Source organism: Phalangium opilio, unplaced genomic scaffold (genome assembly GCF_054372755.1).
Source record: "Phalangium opilio isolate 3A_F unplaced genomic scaffold, DU_Popi_V2 ptg000054l_1, whole genome shotgun sequence".
Classification (NCBI taxonomy): Eukaryota; Metazoa; Arthropoda; class Arachnida; order Opiliones; family Phalangiidae; genus Phalangium; species Phalangium opilio.
The window spans coordinates 4,678,062-4,698,439 of NW_028324173.1; the positions used below are offsets into that span (position 1 = coordinate 4,678,062).

Below are 20,378 nucleotides of genomic sequence, written 5' to 3' on the forward strand. Positions count from 1 at the left end.
CCCGTAATGGCGTAAATTAAGAACATTTGGATTTTTCCCATCCATCAGTTGGTATAGTTTTAGACCGTTTTTGTTATTGGTAATCTCAGATTTAAACCGCAAATGGTTTAAATTAAGAACGTTTCAGGTTTGTATCAATACCTCAGTGGTTTAGGTTTAGTCCCTTAATGATTTTGGTGGCCAAATATTTAAACCGTTAATGGTTTAATTTAAAAACACATTTGGTGTATTTCTGGATCATTAAGGATCTTGTATTTGTTCCTAAATTAGTTTGACTAATAGATTTTCTAAACTTATCCCAAAACACTTCATCCAAAATAATTAAGCCTTTTCATTCAAATAACGAATTTTGTAGTAATTGAAATCAACATTTATTTTTGACATGTTTTGATAAGTCTTTTGACCTGCGCTGGACACTTTGTAAAGGTAAACTCTAAGTAGCACAATTCAATAAAACAAAGAGTTTTAAACAATTCGGCGGGGTATTGTATGTTAAAAATCCAGTAACTGGCAATGAGCGTTGTTATTGCAACTTGAAATGAAGAAGCCTCAGCAACTTTGATTCTATCGATGTACAACTCATAATTTGAGTCAGATAAAATTTTGTTTCCCGAGTAAATAAGAACAGGCACTTTTGGATACCTGCTTGTGTCACCCTTAGGGAAAAAAAACTTTTCATGGTTTTCTTTAAACCGGACTGGAATTAGCAGGATTGAATGATATCTTTTCAAACCTAACAAATGATAAAATATAATTAAAACAATTTTTATTACTTTATCTTGGCATTATTATTATTGTTATTATGAAATAATTTTCAAAATATTTAAAACAGAATATTACTTTGCATGGTCTCAGCGTTCTCTTCCTTTTTTAATTCAGTTAAGATTTCTGCTTTCAAATTGGTCCCTTCTTTCTTTGCCATGACCCAAATTTTTTCAGAGTATTTTATAAGCGTTTCATCCAGTTTTTCAATAATTGAAACTTTTGTGACCCGCTTGAATTCCATTGAAATCTTTACGAGAAAAATATTAGTATACTATAGCATTGATTTTACAAATGTTTAATTTAATACTTGTCGAGCGTCCGCAAGCGCCGGGTATGTCTGCAAAACCATATCCACAGCTTCAGATTTCAAATCTTGCCTCCGATGAGAAAACGTTTTATCCATTTTGGTATCTATAACTTCCCAGTCAATTTCTTTTTTTTTTTATTTCATTGATCATCACTAATTTGTGAGCTTTAATGCTGTCCTCATCCTCGAAACTTTCCATATCATCAACCTACAAAGGCAATTAATTAGTTTAAAACTATTGACTAATAATTTATACTGGGCATAAAGAGATTATTTTTATTGATTTCTTATCATATAGGAAGAAATCAAACTCCTATGATTGTATTATTTTGACAGTTAAAATGAACTCGATAAAAATATCTCTTCAGGACAGACAGTGCTTGATTATAAACATATATAACTACCTCAACTCTTTCTATAGATACTATGGTGTCGATTTCTGAAGGAGTTGCGTTCTTATGCTGAATGTTTTTATAGGACTGCTTTCCATATTTTTTTCTGTTATCATCCACAATCTTAAAATTTGTTAAATTTTGCCTAAAATTTTTAAATTTTGAACGCAACGACTGGTACCACATTTCCTGTTAAGTAATTTCAAAAAAATTAGTATCCCTTTAAAACTATGCAATTTGAAGAATTTATTGAAAAAACAAAGGCGGAAGAAATATCTCCAAAGCTTTACTGTAATCCGACTCATACCCCAGTGTCGAGGTGCGTTTCCCAATGCATTAAGTGAAGAAAATAAGACCCGCCCCATGCTCCGAATCAGTCGGGATCTATGACATGCGCTAAACTTCGGGGGCTAAGACGCGCGCTATATATCTATTCCGTCTTAAATTTTTAATAAATTCGTGGTAATATATATATATATTTTTGTTCCATTATTTCGTCGAGCTAGGGTCACAAGGGCCCATACAGCTCCAATAATATATACATAGTTATATAAAATTTGTGTCTGAGGGTTATATATTTATATAAATCAAGATACTGCATAAACTGATGTTTACAGCTCAGAGCGAATTAGAAATATGGCTGTATTGGTATCTTGAATAACTTGTGAAATATAATGTAGGTAGGTTATGTAAAAACAGCACTTTTTAATTCTATCCAAGGCCTCTAACAATAGAGTAGTGTCGGTTGAGAGGGGAGTAGACTGTGTATCTCTCCCTCTAGTCACGCTTTTGTAAGAGGGGATACTGTACGCGCGTGGTTAGGGGGGATGACACTGAGCTAAGAGATAGAAGGGTATGAAGTTTGCATACTTAGAGCTGACATTACTCTATTCACCATAACTTTATAATATATGTTCCCATATAATATAACTGCAGTCTTACTGAGAGCTACTTCGACAATGTTGGGATCAGGTCTTATAAACTTACAGTGTAACCTTCATAAAAACGTAAATATACGTACATATCCTTCTCCGGGTAGGGTTTTTAAGTGAGGGTATTTCATTATCAATTTCTCTGCAACGATTTTGTGATGTGGATACCTAAAACGGATATTATTTTTAGATGTGTAGAGTTTTTTCAGTGATTTAGTTCCAAAAACGTGTTTATAATTTCTCTTTGCTGAGTCTATGGCCTATCTTCTTAGATTGCCCCCTTGGTCGGCAAAAAGCCTGCCAGCTTCAGTCAGCCTCTATGTTAAAAACCGAGGAGTAAAAACGCCGCTAGTTCCAAATGTTGCCGCCAGATGCATACTAGCGGCAACATTTGAAACTCCACGTTTTTTTAACGTAGAGGCTGACTGTAGTTGGCATTCCTTCTCCCGACCAAGGAGGAAATCGCAGTCGGCCATGCTGAGGCAGCCTCACAAATAGGTCTGACAACACTGGGGATATGCCACACCCCCTTATGCATAAATTAAATACTTACAACCCATATCTCTTGATTAAATCGCTGAACAAAATCTTTAGAAGTTCTTTGTTCACAGTTATTTTTTCGCGAGAACTAAGGTCCTTGTATTTTTCCTCAGAAATGAAAATATCTGGCAAATCCGGAAGAGTGTATGTTAAAGCAAACGTGGTTCTAGAACAACTTCCGATGCCTTCTTTAAGATTATCCGCTACCCTAAAATTATTAAAAATTCAATATATGACCACCCACTGCCTAAGGTAGGCTGTGACGTTTCGCCTAGGCCCTGACCTCTCAACTGAAATGGCTATATAATGGAGGAAACAAGGAGAGTCGACTAGACCGTTTTCGTGTAAGCGCCGGGACACTGCCATTTTGGCACCAAAATACTAACACTAGCGGCCTCTGGTTCTTCTCATACGGAAAAAACATGATGGCAGCGCCCAGGGTTTATGCTCTTCTTTTCAATAACTAAGCCTTGGACTTGAACAACGTAGCATACTACTATAATTTAGCAGACGCTTTTTTCCGTATGGTTGCCAGGGGGAGCTTTCATCGACCCTCTAAAATCAGTTACCTTAGCGATGTTATAGAGTCGACTATCCTTGCTTTTATCCATGGCTATAATTATCTCTCCCGTTAATAAGATACTTACCAGGCAATTAACTCTGGTTCCTTTAGAATTTCGTCATTATTTATCTGTTTTCAGTTTTAAGATTAATCCAAGAAGTAATCCTTTTGAATCGCCGGAAGTTAGGCTTATCTCGGTATTCATGGAGGTGCAGTAAAGGGAAAAAGTTATCAGTCGTCTGCTATAATGTTTAAAACTCCATTCATTACTTTTGTAGCAGACGACTGATGATTTTTTCCCCGTTACTCCCCTCCATGAATCCTGACATAAGCCTAACTTCCGACGATAGGGAATAAGGTGGATTGCGAAACATACTATTTCTTCATGTGTTGTACAAGGGTCATCTGCGTCTGGGTTATTTTCACCACAGTTTACCCTTTTTTCTCCTGGAAATTCGGGGCTTTCATTCTGTCGTTTTTTCTGTATTTAATCATAGTTAATCAATATTCTTATATTATTTTAAATAAAAACTAGGGAGCATAACACCAAAAATAAGGGAATAATTCTAGATTACCGAGCTCATCGACTTTATTTTCAATAGGCCTTAAAAAAAACTTTAAAAATTTCTAATGGTTAAGCCAGTAAGATTGCTGGGAAAAGACAACACGCATCTGATTGGTTCCTACAAGCGCGTTCGGCGAGTTTAAGCTCCCACCAAGGAGGATAGGGGAGCAGGGGAATAGTTGAGGGTTTTCGAGACCGAGCCGTACCCCCTACCCGTGTTGGAAGGGCAGCGAAAATGGGGGGGAAATCGGCGGAAAAATGGCGGATGATAGTTTGACTTAGGGACGATTCGCCTTTTTCCGCCGATTTTTACCCCATTTTAGGCTGTAGGGGGTACGGTTCGGTCTCGAAAACCCCCAAATATTCCACTCCTCCAGTGTAAATACGGACGATAAATTAAAACGCCAGAGATAAGGAAATATTATTAAGGTATAGTTAACAAACTGAACTCAACCTAACTGACTTCCCCGTTTCATACCCCCGTTGAACGAAACTTGAACGACCATCTTGTTTTATTTATTTTAGGGTATATTTAAAAAGGGGGGGTTGGGGTTTTTGGATCTCTCACTAAACCAATATTCCCCCCCCCACAAGGCCCAGAACCATTGATAAATATGTATAGAGTAGTGGCAGTAGAGAGGGAAATAAACAGTATATCCCTCTCTCTGGAAATTGAGCGAAGTGATAGAAGGGTATGACGTTGACTACGTCGAACTGCCATTAGTCTAATGAATTTCTTTACCTTTAAAACAACTTTCACTTTCGTCTTGTTTTTCAATATACTATTTTGTTCGAGATCCACAGGCTCGTCAAACTCCTCATCATAAACCTAGTAATTAGTGCGTCATTTTAAAAAAAATTGGAAGACCTTAATAAAGGGAGTATGAAATGCCCAAACAAGTTGATTTTATTTTATTTAGAATGTTAAAATAGGTTAGAAAACATTAGTAAATTAACCAAAACATTTCCATACATTCCATTTCCCCCCTAACAAGCGCGCTCAGTATTCCCTCTTACAAAAGCGCGCCTAAAGGGAGGGAGAAACTGGATTTTCCCCTCTCTACCGAGATTACGCTATGGAGTGACGTTGCAATACATAGCGCTGACATTACTCTATTAATTTAGGGTCATTTAGGCCTAATATCGGCGACTTTGAAAATCGATTAAAAATTAACGATTTGGTTTTCTTAACGTTTCCAACCCTATTTTGTCATTCTAAATAAAATGAGTTTGTTTAAACACTTCAAGCTCCCTTTTAAGATGAGGCAATATAGTATTTATAAAATATTCAAATCTAACGATACCTGATAAATTATGTCGGGTCCTACGAAGTCCTGCAATGTTTCATCACTTTTAAGGTGATCCAAAAAGGATGAATACGTATCATCTTTAATTTTTATTTTCTTCCTTCGTTCGTCAAAGCACAACAATAACGATATTGCATTTACGTCCATATTAATTAAAAGGAATCCTAAAGGGTCTTCTTTATAAAATGATCCACGAGGATTATATTCACCGAAAATCCTAATTTAAATTACCGAAATTTAAAATTATCCAGTATACCGCGGGAGGCCTAGATAGTACTGTGTAAATCAAATAAGTTAAAGCCGATTTGTACCGGGAGTAGTTCTTTCACGGTGCATTCAATCTGTTGAAAATTTTCCAGTAAAACTGATGGAAATGTACATAAAAGAAAAAATATAGGGTTGGCATTTCTATAGAGCGCACAGAGAAAAACAGAATTTGAACATGAACGCTGGATCTCTAAAGGGACTGGTAAACGGAATAGATTTTTCTCTATAGCACGTTTGCTTTGTAAATAAATAAATAAAAAAAACGGGTACGGCCAAGGTCGTTTAAATTTCTTTTCAAAAGGTTTATTCAGAATCACAAAAGACCGAATGGCCTTGAGTGTTCCCAAATTCACAACCCCCATCCCTTCCCCCGACGCTATGCTAGAGAGGACTCGGTTTGTACAGTGGAAGGCGGGCGTTTTCCGGTCCCTTTAGAGATCCAGCGTTCATGATTTGAATGAAAGGACAGGTTGAAGTTCGAGCAAACAGAAGATACCCTTTATATTTTATAATCCTACCAGTTTAGCTGGACCACCCCTAAAAATATAAAGAAAAGAAAAAAAACCTGTACACCCCTTTACCCGAGGTAGCTCAATGCAGCTTATCTCTATAGAAATAGCCAACCGAGCTTACTCGTATATGACCGAGAAAAAGGTCACTTGAAACTTGGACAATTTTTAAGAAAATAAACACACACAATGATTGAAGGTGAAGGGGAATTTACCTTTTTGGAAATGAAAGACTTATCGCGGTTGACTTTAAGAAAATGCCTTACATGAGACCTTACATTTAGTTATGATATTGTATAGTAGAAACATCACTGCCAAGTGATAAAAGAAAGGAATTTTTTTGGGTGTCGAAAACCGATTTGTCCTGTAAAATTTTACATGTTACATTTTCGGATATTTAGTTAATTTTTTATGAAAGCGCGTATGGCGTCATCCAGTTTATACAGTTGTGTTAGGTGTACGTTTTTCGCGAAAACTTTTGGAATTCTATTAACTCATATGTTAAATAAGCATTCTCACGATCGTAATTTTAGTATTGTTTGTGGACTAGATAATTGCGGGAGATCTTTCACTAAGATCAAACCTTATCACCGACACGTTCGTTATAAACATAAAAACCATCTACTTGATTCTACAAGAAGAACGCTACCAATCCCCTGTGATATTCAACAACCGGAAAATACGGTACATTTTGAAAATGAGCTCGATGGTAATGAAAATTACGCAACTTGTGAAGAGAAAAATAAAGGAGAATTTAAACCACCCGAAATTCGAGAAACGTTACTAAAAATTATCCTTAAATATCGAGAATGCCATAATCTTCCTCGAACCGTGGTGCAATCACTTGCTAATGACCTTCTAATATTTTGTGAACAAATTCTTTCGGCAAATAAGGATAATGTACTAACCGTAATACGCTCAAAAAACATCAAGATAGAAGAAACAGAGCTATTTTCGAAAAATATAGAAGTTACATCCGCGTTTGAAAGCCTTAATTCAAACTACAAAATTAATGATTTGTGCAAGTCCAACTATGGCTTAATAGAGCCTATACAATTCACCTTTAAAGAATCGTTGGTCAAGGAAGAAAAATGTTACTTTCATTATATTCCAATTGCTAAAGTGCTGCAAAAACTGTATTCTTCAGATCTCCAGGTGCAAAAACACGTAGAACTGGCTAAAATTCCAAATCAGTGTGTTGGGCATTTTCTTCAGGGTGAAATTTCCACAAGTATTATCGAGAAGAATTCTAATTTCTCATTAAATACACTTCAACTGCAATTATATCTCGACGAATTCGAAATATTAAATCCTCTTGGCTCAAAACGAGGGAAATTGAAAATTATGGGATGTTATTTTTCAGTTTTGAACTTGGACCCAAAATATAGGTCTAAATTAAGTGATATAAATTTGGTTTTTTTGGCAAAGTCGGTAGACATCGACGACTATGGTTGGCAAGAAGTTCTTGAGCCTGTCATTTATGATTTGAATCTTTTGGCGAGTGACGGAATCTACATCGAAAATCAAGGCGTATCTTTAATGGCTACTGTTTCAATAATTTCTGGAGATAATTTAGGTCTTCACAAACTCGCTGGATTTAACGCGTGTTTTAGTTCAGGACGGATATGCAGATTTTGCATGATAACTAGGGAAAAAATTTCAACTCATGTGAAAGAGAACCAGCTTCAGTTGCGAACATTAGATCGTCACGTGTACCATTTAAAAAGTATAGCGAGAGATCCAAGTGAAAGATCATTATACGGTGTTAGGTGCGAAAGTGAACTTTTGAAAATCAAGGGGTTCGACCTTACACAGCAATTGCCCCCTGATGCGATGCACGATCTCAAAGAGGGTATTATGCCAAAAATACTGAAACACATTCTAAACTATATTTTAAGCAATTCACATTTAACAGTCGAGAAACTAAACGAGATTATAAAAAATTTTCGATTTGGAAAAACGGAATCCAGTCGCCCTGAGACTCAAATTAGAACGGCGATTTTGGGAAAAGGACATTTAAAGGGTTCCGCGAGTGAAATATTTTGTTTGTTCCGACTTCTCCCATTTATGCTATATGAATACTTGCCAAAGGAAAATGATTCGCATTGGAATCTTTATCTTAACCTTAGGGAAATAGTAGAATACGTCTACGCTACACATTTACATGTAGATTTTTTTCAAAAACTACAAAACCTTATAGAATTTTTTTTAAATTCAGTCTCTACTATAATTGGAAGTGAAATTATGACGCCGAAATTTCACTATCTAATTCATTATCCCAAAGCGTTTAAAAAATATGGGCCCCTTAAAACCATTTCATGTCTACGTTTTGAAAGCAAGCACAGCTACTTTAAGAAAATTGCTAAGGCGTCTAATAATTGTATAAATATAACTAAAACTTTGACTTCGCGACACCAATATTTGCAGTGTTATAATATGCTAGACGAACAGCCCAATGGCATTCAAAGCTCAGCGGCGGGAAAGTTTATTTCGAAAGACTCATTACCTGCCCATTTAAAACAAATTTTAAGTGACGACATTCCTGACAATATTTATTCATACTCTTACGCATCTTTTGAAAATGTATATTATTCAACGAATTGTTTTATGGTTTCTAAAATAGAAAGAAATGTTGTTAAATCTTTTTTTAAAATTAAGTACATTTTCTATTTAAATATGTCATTAATAATGGCATGCACGATATACGACGTTGTAAGTTTTGACAAACGTATGCATGCCTACGCAGTGAATGAAGTGCCTGACAAATGGGAAATCCTCAAGGCTGGAGAAGAAAAACAATACGAACTGTTAGACGCTTATGAAATAGATAAGAATTGTTATATCGCACTAAGGTCGAAACCTGTAAGCTAGGGACATTTTTTCAAACTGACGATACTTTTCGATGTTGAATCTAGCTGTCAAAATTAACATTAAATTAAAAACGATTGCTAAATAAATTTTTTTTTCAATTTGTGTTAATTTTTATGAGATTTCTACAACTCAATATGAATAGATGGAGCGTTTCAGTTCCCCTTTAAATTCGCTGAAAATGTCGTTTTATAGGATGTATGCTTGAGGGTAAAATGAGGATGGACATAGGGGCCGAAAGCGAGGGACCAGCCACTCAGCGTACTCGGTGTACACGCTACACCTTTGCCTATACAAAAGAGATTACGAGTAAAGAGTAATCAATGTACACGGTGTCCGAAAGTGATAAGCCTCTCGGTCGAAAGCAAGTTTATGTTTTATTTAATACGGCATCGTAAGGAGATAAGCAGAGACGGTAAGGGGTGGAAAGGGGGCAGGAAACGACGTCACAGTGGAAAATCCTATTTAGAAATCAATTTTGAATTTGGGTAATAGTTTAATATTTTAATTTTTGAAACTAATTTTCAGTTATGTATACAAGAAAGAACAGAATAATAAATTTTTCCATAATTTTATCCTTTTTTACTGGAAACCTTTCTTCTCTTAAGTCAATTCCCAGAAAACAAATTTTTCCCCTTGAACGACCATAGAATAACCATTACCCGTGGTTCTATGGAAAGACCATGGGCCTATGGGATTAAGAACAGGAGGCCGAGGGGCCATTCAATCAGCATAATCCGGTAACACGGTATACCTTTCATTGAACAAAAGTGATTACGCGTAATCTTTAAAAGCCCTAACCTTGACTGTGCTAAAATAATTATGCGTGATCTGTAATTGGTGTATAGGAAATCTTAGAATGATAATCCCCTCGCCCACATTGAACCAAAGAATATAAATGCTTTTAACTTTTTGATAAAACTCCCTCTGGGTTCATGGCCCTGTGTATGGTATCAGGTTTCCCCTCTACTTTGGTGCAACTGGCCCTAACACAATCACAATATCTTGTGCTTTGTAACTTTGAACAATATAAATGGGAAACCGATTTCCGAGAATCAGTACTACTTTTATCCACGTTGTAAGCCAAAGGTCGGCTTTAACAGAGAGTATAGGGGAGGAGTGGAATCTCCCCCGCTCCACAAGGCTAAATTGCAATGTTGCCCCTAAATTATACTAGTGGTACGAGGGAGTTTCCGGCTCAGTCGCGCTACCTACGATACCATTTAATGCCTCTAACGGAAATGCCTCGGTACTGCGCATTGAAGATGCGCGGTAGAAAAGAGCATCAAGATTTTCCCCTCTTTCCACTCCTCCCCTATACTCTCTTTGGTTTTAAATAACATGGTTATACGAAGTGATTTTTTTACAGAAATGCCATCTATCGTCACTATTATAAAAGTTAAATAATATAATTATAATTGCAATTGTAATAATTATATTAATTTTGATATATACAAGTTCGTACATTGCGTACAAAAGAACACGAAAATATAAATATTTTAAATATAATATAAAATAAATAATATCAACAGCAAGTCTTTTAGCGCCATCAACGGCGAAGTGTGATTACAAATATTTGCCTAGATATGGCTGGCGCCATTTCTGAAAACTATAATGACTTGGCAGTACTACGTCATGCAAAGTCACGCCACCTTCCACTCATGGTAAAAAACATACCAAGATGGCGGCCAGGGGTGTGGCTAAAATAGCTTCTATTCTGCAAAATTAGCATACCAGCATGACGACATGGGGTGGAGCTAAGCCCGAACTGCCAAGTCCCTATTGTTTGTCATTAACACTAAGCAAACGAAAAAAAGCCCTCGCTTAAGCAATTTCTCACAGGCTATCTCGTAATTTCTTTAAACTCTACAATTAAAAATAAAAATGCCCTTAAAAGTGTAAATTCATACCATTTACGGTATTGATAGTTTTTAATACCATAAATGGTATAGCTAGATAAACCCAAAAACCATTATGGGTCGCTGGAAAAGGTAAAATTCTCGTTTAAACCATTTACGTGTGGTATTCAAACCCTTAATGGTATCTTCATAATGTTTATACCCTTTGTAAACCATATGGAAACCATTATTTTTTACAGTGTAGCTACATCTGCGAATTTTGGGATAAAACGTCGGTAAAACCCGGCCATTCCCAAAAATCTCCTTAGCTGTCTAACTGTGCGCGGTACTGGGTACTCTTTAATGACGCGAACCTTCTCCGGATCTACTTCTATTCCTTGTTTTGAAACAAGATGACCCAAAATATGAGCTTTTTTCCGGCAGAACTGGGCCTTCGAGGACTTAACTGTCAAACCATCGTTTTTCAGAATTGTTAGGACCTTTTCTAAGCTTTTTAAATGCTCTTCGAAGGTATCAGAGACTATGTATAAGTCATCGAAGTAATCAAATACTCCTTCTTTGGCTAAATGCCCAAACAAATTGTTGACAAGTCTCTGAAAGGTTGCCGGAGCATTCGTGAGGCCAAACATCATAACCCTAGGTCGATAGATGCCGCTATGGGTTACGAAGGCACAGGTGTCACGACTACTCTCGTTCAAGGGCACTTGCCAGTAGCCAGATCTCATATCTAGTACTGTAATATAATCGGGGGTTCTAACTGATTCTAATATATCCTCGATTCTTGGTAAGGGGTACGAGTCCTTTCTAGTCACACTATTTACCTTCCTATAGTCTATAACTAGGCGGAATTTTCCATCGGGTTTGCCAACTAGTAGGGTCGGAGCGCTCCATGGACTATGACATGGTTCAATGAGATTTAAATCTAGCATCTCTTTGACTATTTCGTCTATTATCTCCTTTTTGCGAGGAGAGTTACGATATGGTGGACACGCTATCGGTTTACTATCACCCGTGTCGACATAATGCTCCGCCGATTTGGTCAATCCAGCAGTGGTGGAAAACACACACTTAAATTTTGTGACTAGTTCTCGTAACTTATTTCTTTTCTCCTCATCTATGGGAGCTTCTGCTAACGCCTTCTCTATAGCCTCTACGTCGAAATCCTCATCTTCAAATAAATTGCATTCCTCTAAATTAAAATTTATTCCACTATTATAGAAGTCATACGCGACCGAAGGATTCGACTCCCAACTCCAGCTTAAATTACCATAGTTAATCATCATACCGCTATGTTTAAGGCAATCTATTCCTATAATACAAGGGTAAGCTAAATTATCCATGACGACTGCATCATGTTCAATTTTTTTTCCAGGGAACTCAAACGGTACTGTCATTAATTGATCAGCCATAATAAATCTTTGATCAACTACCTTAAGCTTATAATTAATTGAAGAAGTCTTAAATTTAAATTTTTCGAAATTTTTGGAAAATTCTCTATCTATAAGGGTAACTGAGCTACCAGAATCCAATAATGCCAGGGTAGGAACACCCGCTATGCTAATTTCTATAAGACATTTACTTTTGGTAGTATCGTTTGAGACCTGAAAGCAGTCAGCTGCTAGGGGGCTATTTTGTAAGGTTTTTATTACTTTTGTTTTGGGGCAGGGCCGTCCCCTTTCGGTCCTCCCCGACTCCCGTTTCCCGAATTTTTTGTCGGGCAGTACCTCTGAATGTGACCTTTTTCGTTACAAATGGTACACGTGACTGTAGGACAGTTTGGAGTTTTGTGTCCTTCCACTCCACATACATTACATATGATTATTCTCTCCCCACTACGGCTACTCGATTTCGACTTAGACTTTTTAGAAGACTTATGCTGGGGTCTACTTTCGGGCGTCCCATTCTTAACGTAGCTAGTTTCAGGAGGAACCGCTCTATCTTGATCTCCCCCCTGGGGTGCCACTCCTTGCGCGTATTTCGAGGCGGGTAGCATGGGCTAGAAGTTCACTAACGGAAGTATATGTAAACAGTGATAACAGAGGTTTCATGGTCTTATTAAGGTTTCGGAAAACATATTCCACCTGGTGTTGACCAGCTAACGGGGTTTCTAATTGCAAAAAAATTTCGCGCATACTATTAATATAATCGCGAACTGGTTCCCCATTCTTTTGTTTTCTATTTAATAATCTATCCAGTAATACCGTGTCGTTTACTTGAAAATCAAACTCCTTTTTTACTAGAAGCTGGAATTCATCAAAAGTTATGGGTTTTATTGCCAACGATTGCCACCAGTCTAATGCGGGTTCAATAAACATTTGAGGAATCCATGCCTGTATAAAATTGATATCCGGCATCCCCAAAGTTTCCCTTATTTGACGTACTTTTACTAAGAAATCCTTTGTCCCTAAGTCGGACGGTCTACCCGTAAAAACGGGGGTGCTTATTTTGGGCATTCTATACTGCTGTTGATAAGGCGGAACCGTGACTAAAGGATTTAGCGGGCTACTAACACTTTGTGCCGAGCTAATGTTAGTGTTGTGTGTGGCTGTACTTTGAACAACACTGCTATTATTGGGACTATTTCCAGGCTGTACTGTTAACAAAGAAGAACTAACCCCTACTAATGGCGGGCTAATTACCCCCGAGGTCTGTTGATTGCTACTATTTAATTGTACAGAACTCGAGCTAGCCTGAGTTAGCTGAAGAATTTGAGCTTGTAAAGCTGCTATTTGTTGCTGCATTAAAGCTAAAGCAGGTGTAGATATTAAAGTCATGCCTGTGGGTGCAGTACTAATTGCTTGCGTGGTCAAGGTAGACGTACTACTATTGCTACTAGATTGAGTCACTATGGAAGGAGGGTTCAATGTCAGGTTGCTACTACTAACTGTGGAAGGGACTACTTGTTGCGGTTGAGTGTTTACTCCCGCAATCCCGCTGTTTCCAGCTACCTGCGAACCTTGATTGTTGGGACTATTTATCGTAACCCCCAAGTTACTTCCCGTACTACCATTAGAAGCTCCCCCTAGTTGTCCAGTTATTGGATTCATATTGTTACTATGTCTGTTCCTCGCCCTCTTCGCTCTATCTATAGCTTGGGACTCTTTGTAAGCGATAATACAATCGGAACAGCTCGAATATGCGCCAAAAACTGGTTTGCACCTAGAATGATCAATCCTTGACTGCATGCGGCCTCAATTACCACATGAATATTGTAGTTATCTCCACACCTATCATTCCTACTAATTAATGAGTTCGGACTGCCTCCGGTACTAGTTTACTAGCATAGAGAAACAATCCCGGCTGGGCCCCCAAATTGTAACGCTTTTTCTACTACCATTGCTTATACTAGCTGCCAAGCGTTAACAAATCTACTACTACTATTGTTCGGTTAATGCTTCAGGGTATGAATAAGAATTAAACGAAGGTTTGCCATACGTAGAGTCAGTTTTATTCAATTGTATCGAAATATTTTTTTATGTTTTAGGATATAACTATAGCCATTATAATATTAAATAAATGTCTAAACATAGAGCCTCTAAAGGCTATTTTAACTATGAGGGCTTTTGCCCTTATTACGACATAATCCCCTACAATATTATTTAATATATGGTTATCCCCCAAAATAGTTGTTTAACATAATAAACTTTATCTTAACTCATGCAGCATGCATTTTTGACCGATGCCAGGTCTAACTACTACGACGTCTCATATTAATATATTAATACCGATGGCATTTAATTGCCTTTAGTTTAACCAAAAGTACTAATCACTTTGCAACGGTGCGGTGAACGACGAACGTTGACGAAAGTCTATTAGATGAAGTAGAGCGACGTACGATGATTACGCGGGAACTAGTGGTGACGATCTGATGGGCTATGGCCCGGAACTATGTTTAAACTTGCCATTAAAAATTGGCGGCCAGCGCTAGGACTTTCAATGACTTGTCCATAGTCTCGGTTCGGGACGGACAAGCTAGTGGCATCCTCTGGAATCCCTCAGTCGACTTGAGTTGGCTCCAAATTCCCGATCTCCATCAGCATTGAAACAGATAATCGTAATGGTTCTTTTGTACCAGTGTTCCCGGCTTTTATATGTTTGAGAGTGCTTGAAATTGCATCCAATCATGTACGGTATTTTTCGAGGTCCATCGTCTATTGGTTATTTATTTTGGCGCGAAAATATCGCGCTATTTATTTTGGCGCGAAAATATCGCGCACTGTACCGTGGTGTATCCCATGGGACTTAACCCTACCTTAACTTAACTTATCAGTTACTGGCATCGGTACTGGCATCGGTTATTGAGAGAGCATGCAAAGATCTTTTATTTACGGCTTCTATAGCCTTTTGACACTTTGACGACCAAGCGGCGCCCGAAAGGGGCTTTAACATTTACGAACAAACCGACTTTGTTCATAGAAAATACTTGGCGACTAAGTGGCGCCCAGAAGGGGCTAAGACTTCCAGGTATGGCATTTTATACGAAAGAAAGTGAAGGTATACTTTTAAGCTACTGCATGGGGGACAATAACAATTGGCAGCTCGCAAGGACAACGGTGGAGATTCTATTGATAAAAACCATAGGTCCTCAATATAATTCATCCCCAAAAGTAGGTCTACAGGCCACTGGAAACATTGAAAGGGGTGATTCTAGTTCTATTATGAATAAGGAAAATATGGCTACTCATGAATCTAAAACTTAAAGCAGCAAATATTCCTACTGTAGGGGATCTAGTAAAATTTATCCGCTACAACGAGCATTATACTCATGTGGCAAGGGATAATGCAAAAATATTTTTGTTAACCATATCCTGTACAATATTATGGGCATTAATAAAATAATAATAATAATAATAATAAAAATAATTTGAGATCCCACAACCCCGCTCCCGGGTGGGCTCGAACCACCAACCTATTCGTTAACAGCCGAAAGCGCTGACCATTGAGCCACGGAAGCTCAGAAAATAAATGGTTGTCACGTATTGTGGAAAAGTTTTGACTTTTTACTCTACATCTGAGACCCCACAACACCTCTCCAGGGTGGGCTCGAACCACCAACCTTTCGATCAACAGCTGAACGCGCTAACCATGGCGCCACGGAAGCCCAAAAATTAAATGTTCGTCAGGTATTGTGGAAAAACTCTGACATTTTACGTTACATCTGAGACGTCACAACACTGCTCCCGGGAGGGCTCAAACCACCAGTCTCTTGAATAGCAGCTGAACGCGCTAACCATTGCGCCACGGAAGCCCAAACATTAAATGGTCGTCAGGTATTGTGGAAAAACCTTGACTATTTACTTCACATCTGAGACGTCACCACACCGCTCCCGGATGGGCTCGAACCACCAACCTATTGGTTAACAGCCGAACGCGCTAACCATTGAGTCACGGAAGCTCAGAAATTAAATGGTTGTCAGGTATTGTGGAAAAGTTATGACTTTTTACGTTACATCTGAGACCCTACAACACCTCTCCAGGGTGGGCTCGAACCACCAACCTTTCGGATAACAGCCAAACGCGCTAACCATTGCGCCACGAAAGCCCAAAAATTAAATGTTCGTCAGGTATTGTGGAAAAACTCTGACATTTTACGTTATATCTGAGACGTCACAACACCGCTCCCGGATGGGCTCGAACCACCAACCTATTGATTAACAGCCGAACGCGCTAACCATTGAGCCAAGGAAGCTCAGAAATTAAATGGTTGACAGGTATTGTGGAAAAGTTATGACTTTTTACGTTACATCTGAGACCCTACAACATCTCTCCAGGGTGTCAGAGTTTTTCCACAATACCGGACAACCATTTAATTTCTGAGCATCCGTGGCTCAATGGTTAGAGCGTTCGGCTGTTAATCAATAGGTTGGTGGTTCGAGCCCATACGGGAGCGGTGTTGTGAGGTCTCAGATGTGACGTAAAATGTCATAGTTTTTCCATAATACCTGTCGAACATTTCATTTTTGGGCTTCCGTGGCGCAATGGTTAGCGCGTTCGGCTGTTAACCGAAAGGTTGGTGGTTCGAGCCCACCCAGGAGAGATGTTTTGGGGTCTCAAATTTAGCGTAAAAAGTCAAAGTTTTTCCACAATACCTGACGACCATATAATTTTTGGGCTTCCGTGGCGCAATGAGTAGCGCCTTCGGCTGTTAACCAATAGGTTGGTGGTTCGAGCCCTCCCGGGAGCGGTGTTTTGGGATCTCAAATGGAACGTAAAAAGCCAAAGTTTTTCCACAATACCTGACGACAATTTAATTTTTGGGCTTCCGTGGCGCAATGGTTAGCGCGTTCAGCTGCTATTCAAAAGACTGGTGGTTTGAGCCCTCCCGGGAGCGGTGTTGTGACGTCTCAGATGTAACGTAAAATGTCAGAAATTTTCCACAATACCTGACGAACATTTAATTTTTGGGCTTCCGTGGCGCAATGGTTAGCGCGTTCGGCTGTTAACCGAAAGGTTGGTGGTTCGAGCCCACCCGGGAGCGGTGTTGTGAGGTCTCAGATGTAACGTAAAAAGTCACAGTTTTTCCACAATACCTGACGACAATTTAATTTTTGGGCTTCCGTGGCGCAATGGTTAGCGCGTTCAGCTGCTACTCAAAAGACTTGTGGTTTGAGCCCTCCAGGGAGCGGTGTTGTGACGTCTCAGATGTAACGTAAAATGTCAGAAATTTTCCACAATACCTGACGAACATTTAATTTTTGGGCTTCCGTGGGGCAATGGTTAGCGCGTACGGCTGTTAACCGAAAGGTTGGTGGTTCGAGCCCATCCGGGAGCGGTGTTGTGAGGTCTTTGATGTGACGTAAAAAGTCAAAGTTTTTCCACAATACCTGACGACCATATAATTTTTGGGCTTCCGTGGCGCAATGGGTAGCGCGTTCGGCTGCTAACCAATAGGTTGGTGGTTCGAGCCCTCCCGGGAGCGGTGTTTTGGGATCTCAAATAGAACGTAAAAAGCTAAAGTTTTTCCACAATACCTGACGTCAATTTCATTTTTGGGCTTCCGTGGCGCAATGGTTAGCACGTTCAGCTGCTACTCAAAAGACTGGTGGTTTGAGCCCTCCCGGGAGCGGTGTTGTGACGTCTCAGATGTAACGTAAAATGTCAGAAATTTTCCACAATACCTGACGAACATTTAATTTTTGGGCTTCCGTGGCGCAATGGTTAGCGCGTTCGGCTGTTAACCGAAAGGTTGGTGGTTCGAGCCCACCCGGGAGCGGTGTTGTGAGGTCTCAGATGTAACGTAAAAAGTCACAGTTTTTCCACAATACCTGTCGAACATTTAATTTTTGGGCTTCCGTGGCTCAATGGTTAGCGCTTTCAGCTGTTAATCGAAAGGTTGGTGGTTCGAGCCCACCCGGGAGAGATGTTGTGGGGTCTCAGATGTAGCGTAAAAAGTCAAAACTTTTCCACAATACCTGACGACCATATAATATTTGGGCTTCCGTGGCGCAATGAGTAGCGCCTTCGGCTGTTAACCAATAGGTTGGTGGTTCGAGCCCTCCCGGGAGCGGTGTTTTGGGATCTCAAATGGAACGTAAAAAGCCAAAGTTTTTCCACAATACCTGACGACAATTTAATTTTTGGGCTTCCGTGGCGCAATGGTTAGCGCGTTCAGCTGCTATTCAAAAGACTGGTGGTTTGAGCCCTCCCGGGAGCGGTGTTGTGACGTCTCAGATGTAACGTAAAATGTCAGAAATTTTCCACAATACCTGACGAACATTTAATTTTTGGGCTTCCGTGGCGCAATGGTTAGCGCGTTCGGCTGTTAACCGAAAGGTTGGTGGTTCGAGCCCACCCGGGAGCGGTGTTGTGAGGTCTCAGATGTAACGTAAAAAGTCAGAGTTTTTCCATAATACCTGTCGAACATTCCATTTTTGGGCTTCCGTGGCGCAATGGTTAGCGCGTTCGGCTGTTAACCGAAAGGTTGGTGGTTCGAGCCCACCCGGGAGCGGTGTTGTGAGGTCTCAGATGTAACGTAAAATGTCACAGTTTTTCCACAATACCTAACGAACATTTAATTTTTGGGCTTCAGTGGCACAATGGTTAGCGCGTTCAGCTGTTAACCGAAAGGTTGGTGGTTCGAGCCCACCCGGGAGAGGTGTTGTGGGGTCTCATATGTAGCGTGAAAAGTCATAATTTTCCACAATACCTGACAACCATTTAATTTCTGAGCTTCCAAGGCACAATGGTTAGCGCGTTCGGCTGTTAACCAATAGGTTGTTGGTGCGAGCCCATACGGGAGCGGTGTTGTGAGGTCTCAGATGTGACGTAAAATGTCATAGTTTTTCCATAATACCTGTCGAACATTTCATTTTTGGGCTTCCGTGGCGCAATGGTTAGCGCGTTCGGCTGTTAACCGAAAGGTTGGTGGTTCGAGCCCACCCAGGAGAGATGTTTTGGGGTCTCAAATTTAGCGTAAAAAGTCAAAGTTTTTCCACAATACCTGACGACCATATAATTTTTGGGCTTCCGTGGCGCAAAGAGTAGCGCCTTCGGCTGTTAACCAATAGGTTGGTGGTTCGAGCCCTCCCGGGAGCGGTGTTTTGGGATCTCAAATGGAACGTAAAAAGCCAAAGTTTTTCCACAATACCTGACGACAATTTAATTTTTGGGCTTCCGTGGCGCAATGGTTAGCGCGTTCAGCTGCTATTCAAAAGACTGGTGGTTTGAGCCCTCCCGGGAGCGGTGTTGTGACGTCTCAGATGTAACGTAAAATGTCAGAAATTTTCCACAATACCTGACGAACATTTAATTTTTGGGCTTCCGTGGCGCAATGGTTAGCGCGTTCGGCTGTTAACCGAAAGGTTGGTGGTTCGAGCCCACCCGGGAGTGGTGTTGTGAGGTCTCAGATGTAACGTAAAAAGTCAGAGTTTTTCCACAATACCTGACGAACATTTAATTTCTGAGCTTCCGTGGAACAATGGTTAGCGCGTTCGGCTGTTAACCAATAGGTTGTTGGTGCGAGCCCATACGGGAGCGGTGTTGTGAGGTCTCAGATGTGACGTAAAAAGTCAAGGTTTTTCCACTATACTTGACGACCATTTAATTTTTGGGCTTCCGTGGCGCAATGGTTAGCGCGTTCGGCTGTTAACCGAAAGTTGGTGGTACGAGCCCACCCGGGAGAGGTGTTGTAGGGTCTCAGATGTAACGTAAAAAGTCAAGCTTTTTCCACAATACCTGACGACCATTTAATTTTTGGGCTTTAGTGGCGCAATGGTTAAAGCGTTCAGCTGCTATTCAAAAGACTGATGGTTTGAGCCCTCCCGGGAGCAGTGTTGTGACGTCTCAGATGTAACGTAAAATGTCAGAATTTTTCCAAAATACCTGACGAACATTTAATTTTTGGGCTTCCGTGGCGCAATAGTTAGCGCGTTCATTTGTTAATCGAAAGGTTGGTGGTTCTAGCCCACCCTGGAGAGGTGTTGTGGGGTCTCAGATGTAGCGTAAACATTCAAAACTTTTCCTCAATACGTGACAACCATTTATTTTCTGAGCTTCCGTGGCTCAA

At 39.7% G+C, this 20,378-nt stretch overlaps 2 protein-coding genes and 5 non-coding genes across 7 annotated transcripts; 6 read left to right on the forward strand and 1 right to left on the reverse strand.

Annotated features, from left to right (window-relative positions):
• Window positions 1-871: 871 nt before the first annotated feature.
• On the reverse strand, window positions 872-4,569 carry LOC149670925 (uncharacterized). The gene is made up of 9 exons (XM_089840473.1): window positions 4,527-4,569; window positions 4,277-4,356; window positions 3,875-3,979; window positions 3,584-3,627; window positions 2,950-3,144; window positions 2,486-2,564; window positions 1,477-1,653; window positions 1,073-1,280; window positions 872-1,012 (listed from the first exon to the last, which is right to left on the reverse strand). Exons 1-8 carry the CDS (start codon window positions 4,567-4,569, stop codon window positions 1,191-1,193), a joined length of 813 nt encoding a protein of 270 aa, XP_089696599.1. The 3' UTR covers window positions 872-1,012; window positions 1,073-1,190.
• A 2,000-nt stretch (window positions 4,570-6,569) lies between these two features.
• LOC149670926 (uncharacterized) lies at window positions 6,570-9,017 on the forward strand. Its single transcript, XM_089840474.1, has 2 exons — window positions 6,570-7,998; window positions 8,893-9,017. The coding sequence occupies exons 1-2, from the start codon at window positions 6,570-6,572 to the stop codon at window positions 9,015-9,017; spliced, it is 1,554 nt and encodes a 517-aa protein (XP_089696600.1).
• An 8,261-nt stretch (window positions 9,018-17,278) lies between these two features.
• Window positions 17,279-17,351, forward strand: TRNAN-GUU (transfer RNA asparagine (anticodon GUU)). Its single transcript has one exon. It is a non-coding gene; the product is annotated as a tRNA-Asn (tRNA).
• Window positions 17,352-17,719: 368 nt separating this feature from the next.
• On the forward strand, window positions 17,720-17,792 carry TRNAS-GCU (transfer RNA serine (anticodon GCU)). Its single transcript has one exon. It is a non-coding gene; the product is annotated as a tRNA-Ser (tRNA).
• A 221-nt stretch (window positions 17,793-18,013) lies between these two features.
• On the forward strand, window positions 18,014-18,086 carry TRNAN-GUU (transfer RNA asparagine (anticodon GUU)). Its single transcript has one exon. It is a non-coding gene; the product is annotated as a tRNA-Asn (tRNA).
• A 515-nt stretch (window positions 18,087-18,601) lies between these two features.
• TRNAN-GUU (transfer RNA asparagine (anticodon GUU)) lies at window positions 18,602-18,674 on the forward strand. Its single transcript has one exon. It is a non-coding gene; the product is annotated as a tRNA-Asn (tRNA).
• A 74-nt stretch (window positions 18,675-18,748) lies between these two features.
• Window positions 18,749-18,821, forward strand: TRNAN-GUU (transfer RNA asparagine (anticodon GUU)). The gene has a single exon. It is a non-coding gene; the product is annotated as a tRNA-Asn (tRNA).
• Window positions 18,822-20,378: the final 1,557 nt, after the last annotated feature.

Coding starts and splice junctions, on each gene's coding strand:
- LOC149670925 (XM_089840473.1), bottom strand. CDS start 4,569: ATGGTCGTTCAAGTTTCGTTCAACGGGGGTATGAAACGGGGAA. Junction 3,628..3,874: donor GTACAACACATGAAGAAATA/GTATGTTTCGCA, acceptor AACTGAAAACAG/ATAAATAATGACGAAATTCT. Junction 1,654..2,485: donor CCCTACCCGGAGAAGGATAT/GTACGTATATTT, acceptor ATTACTTAACAG/GAAATGTGGTACCAGTCGTT.
- LOC149670926 (XM_089840474.1), top strand. CDS start 6,570: ATGGCGTCATCCAGTTTATACAGTTGTGTTAGGTGTACGTTTTTCGCG. Junction 7,999..8,892: donor GATGCACGATCTCAAAGAGG/GTATTATGCCAA, acceptor ATGCCTACGCAG/TGAATGAAGTGCCTGACAAA.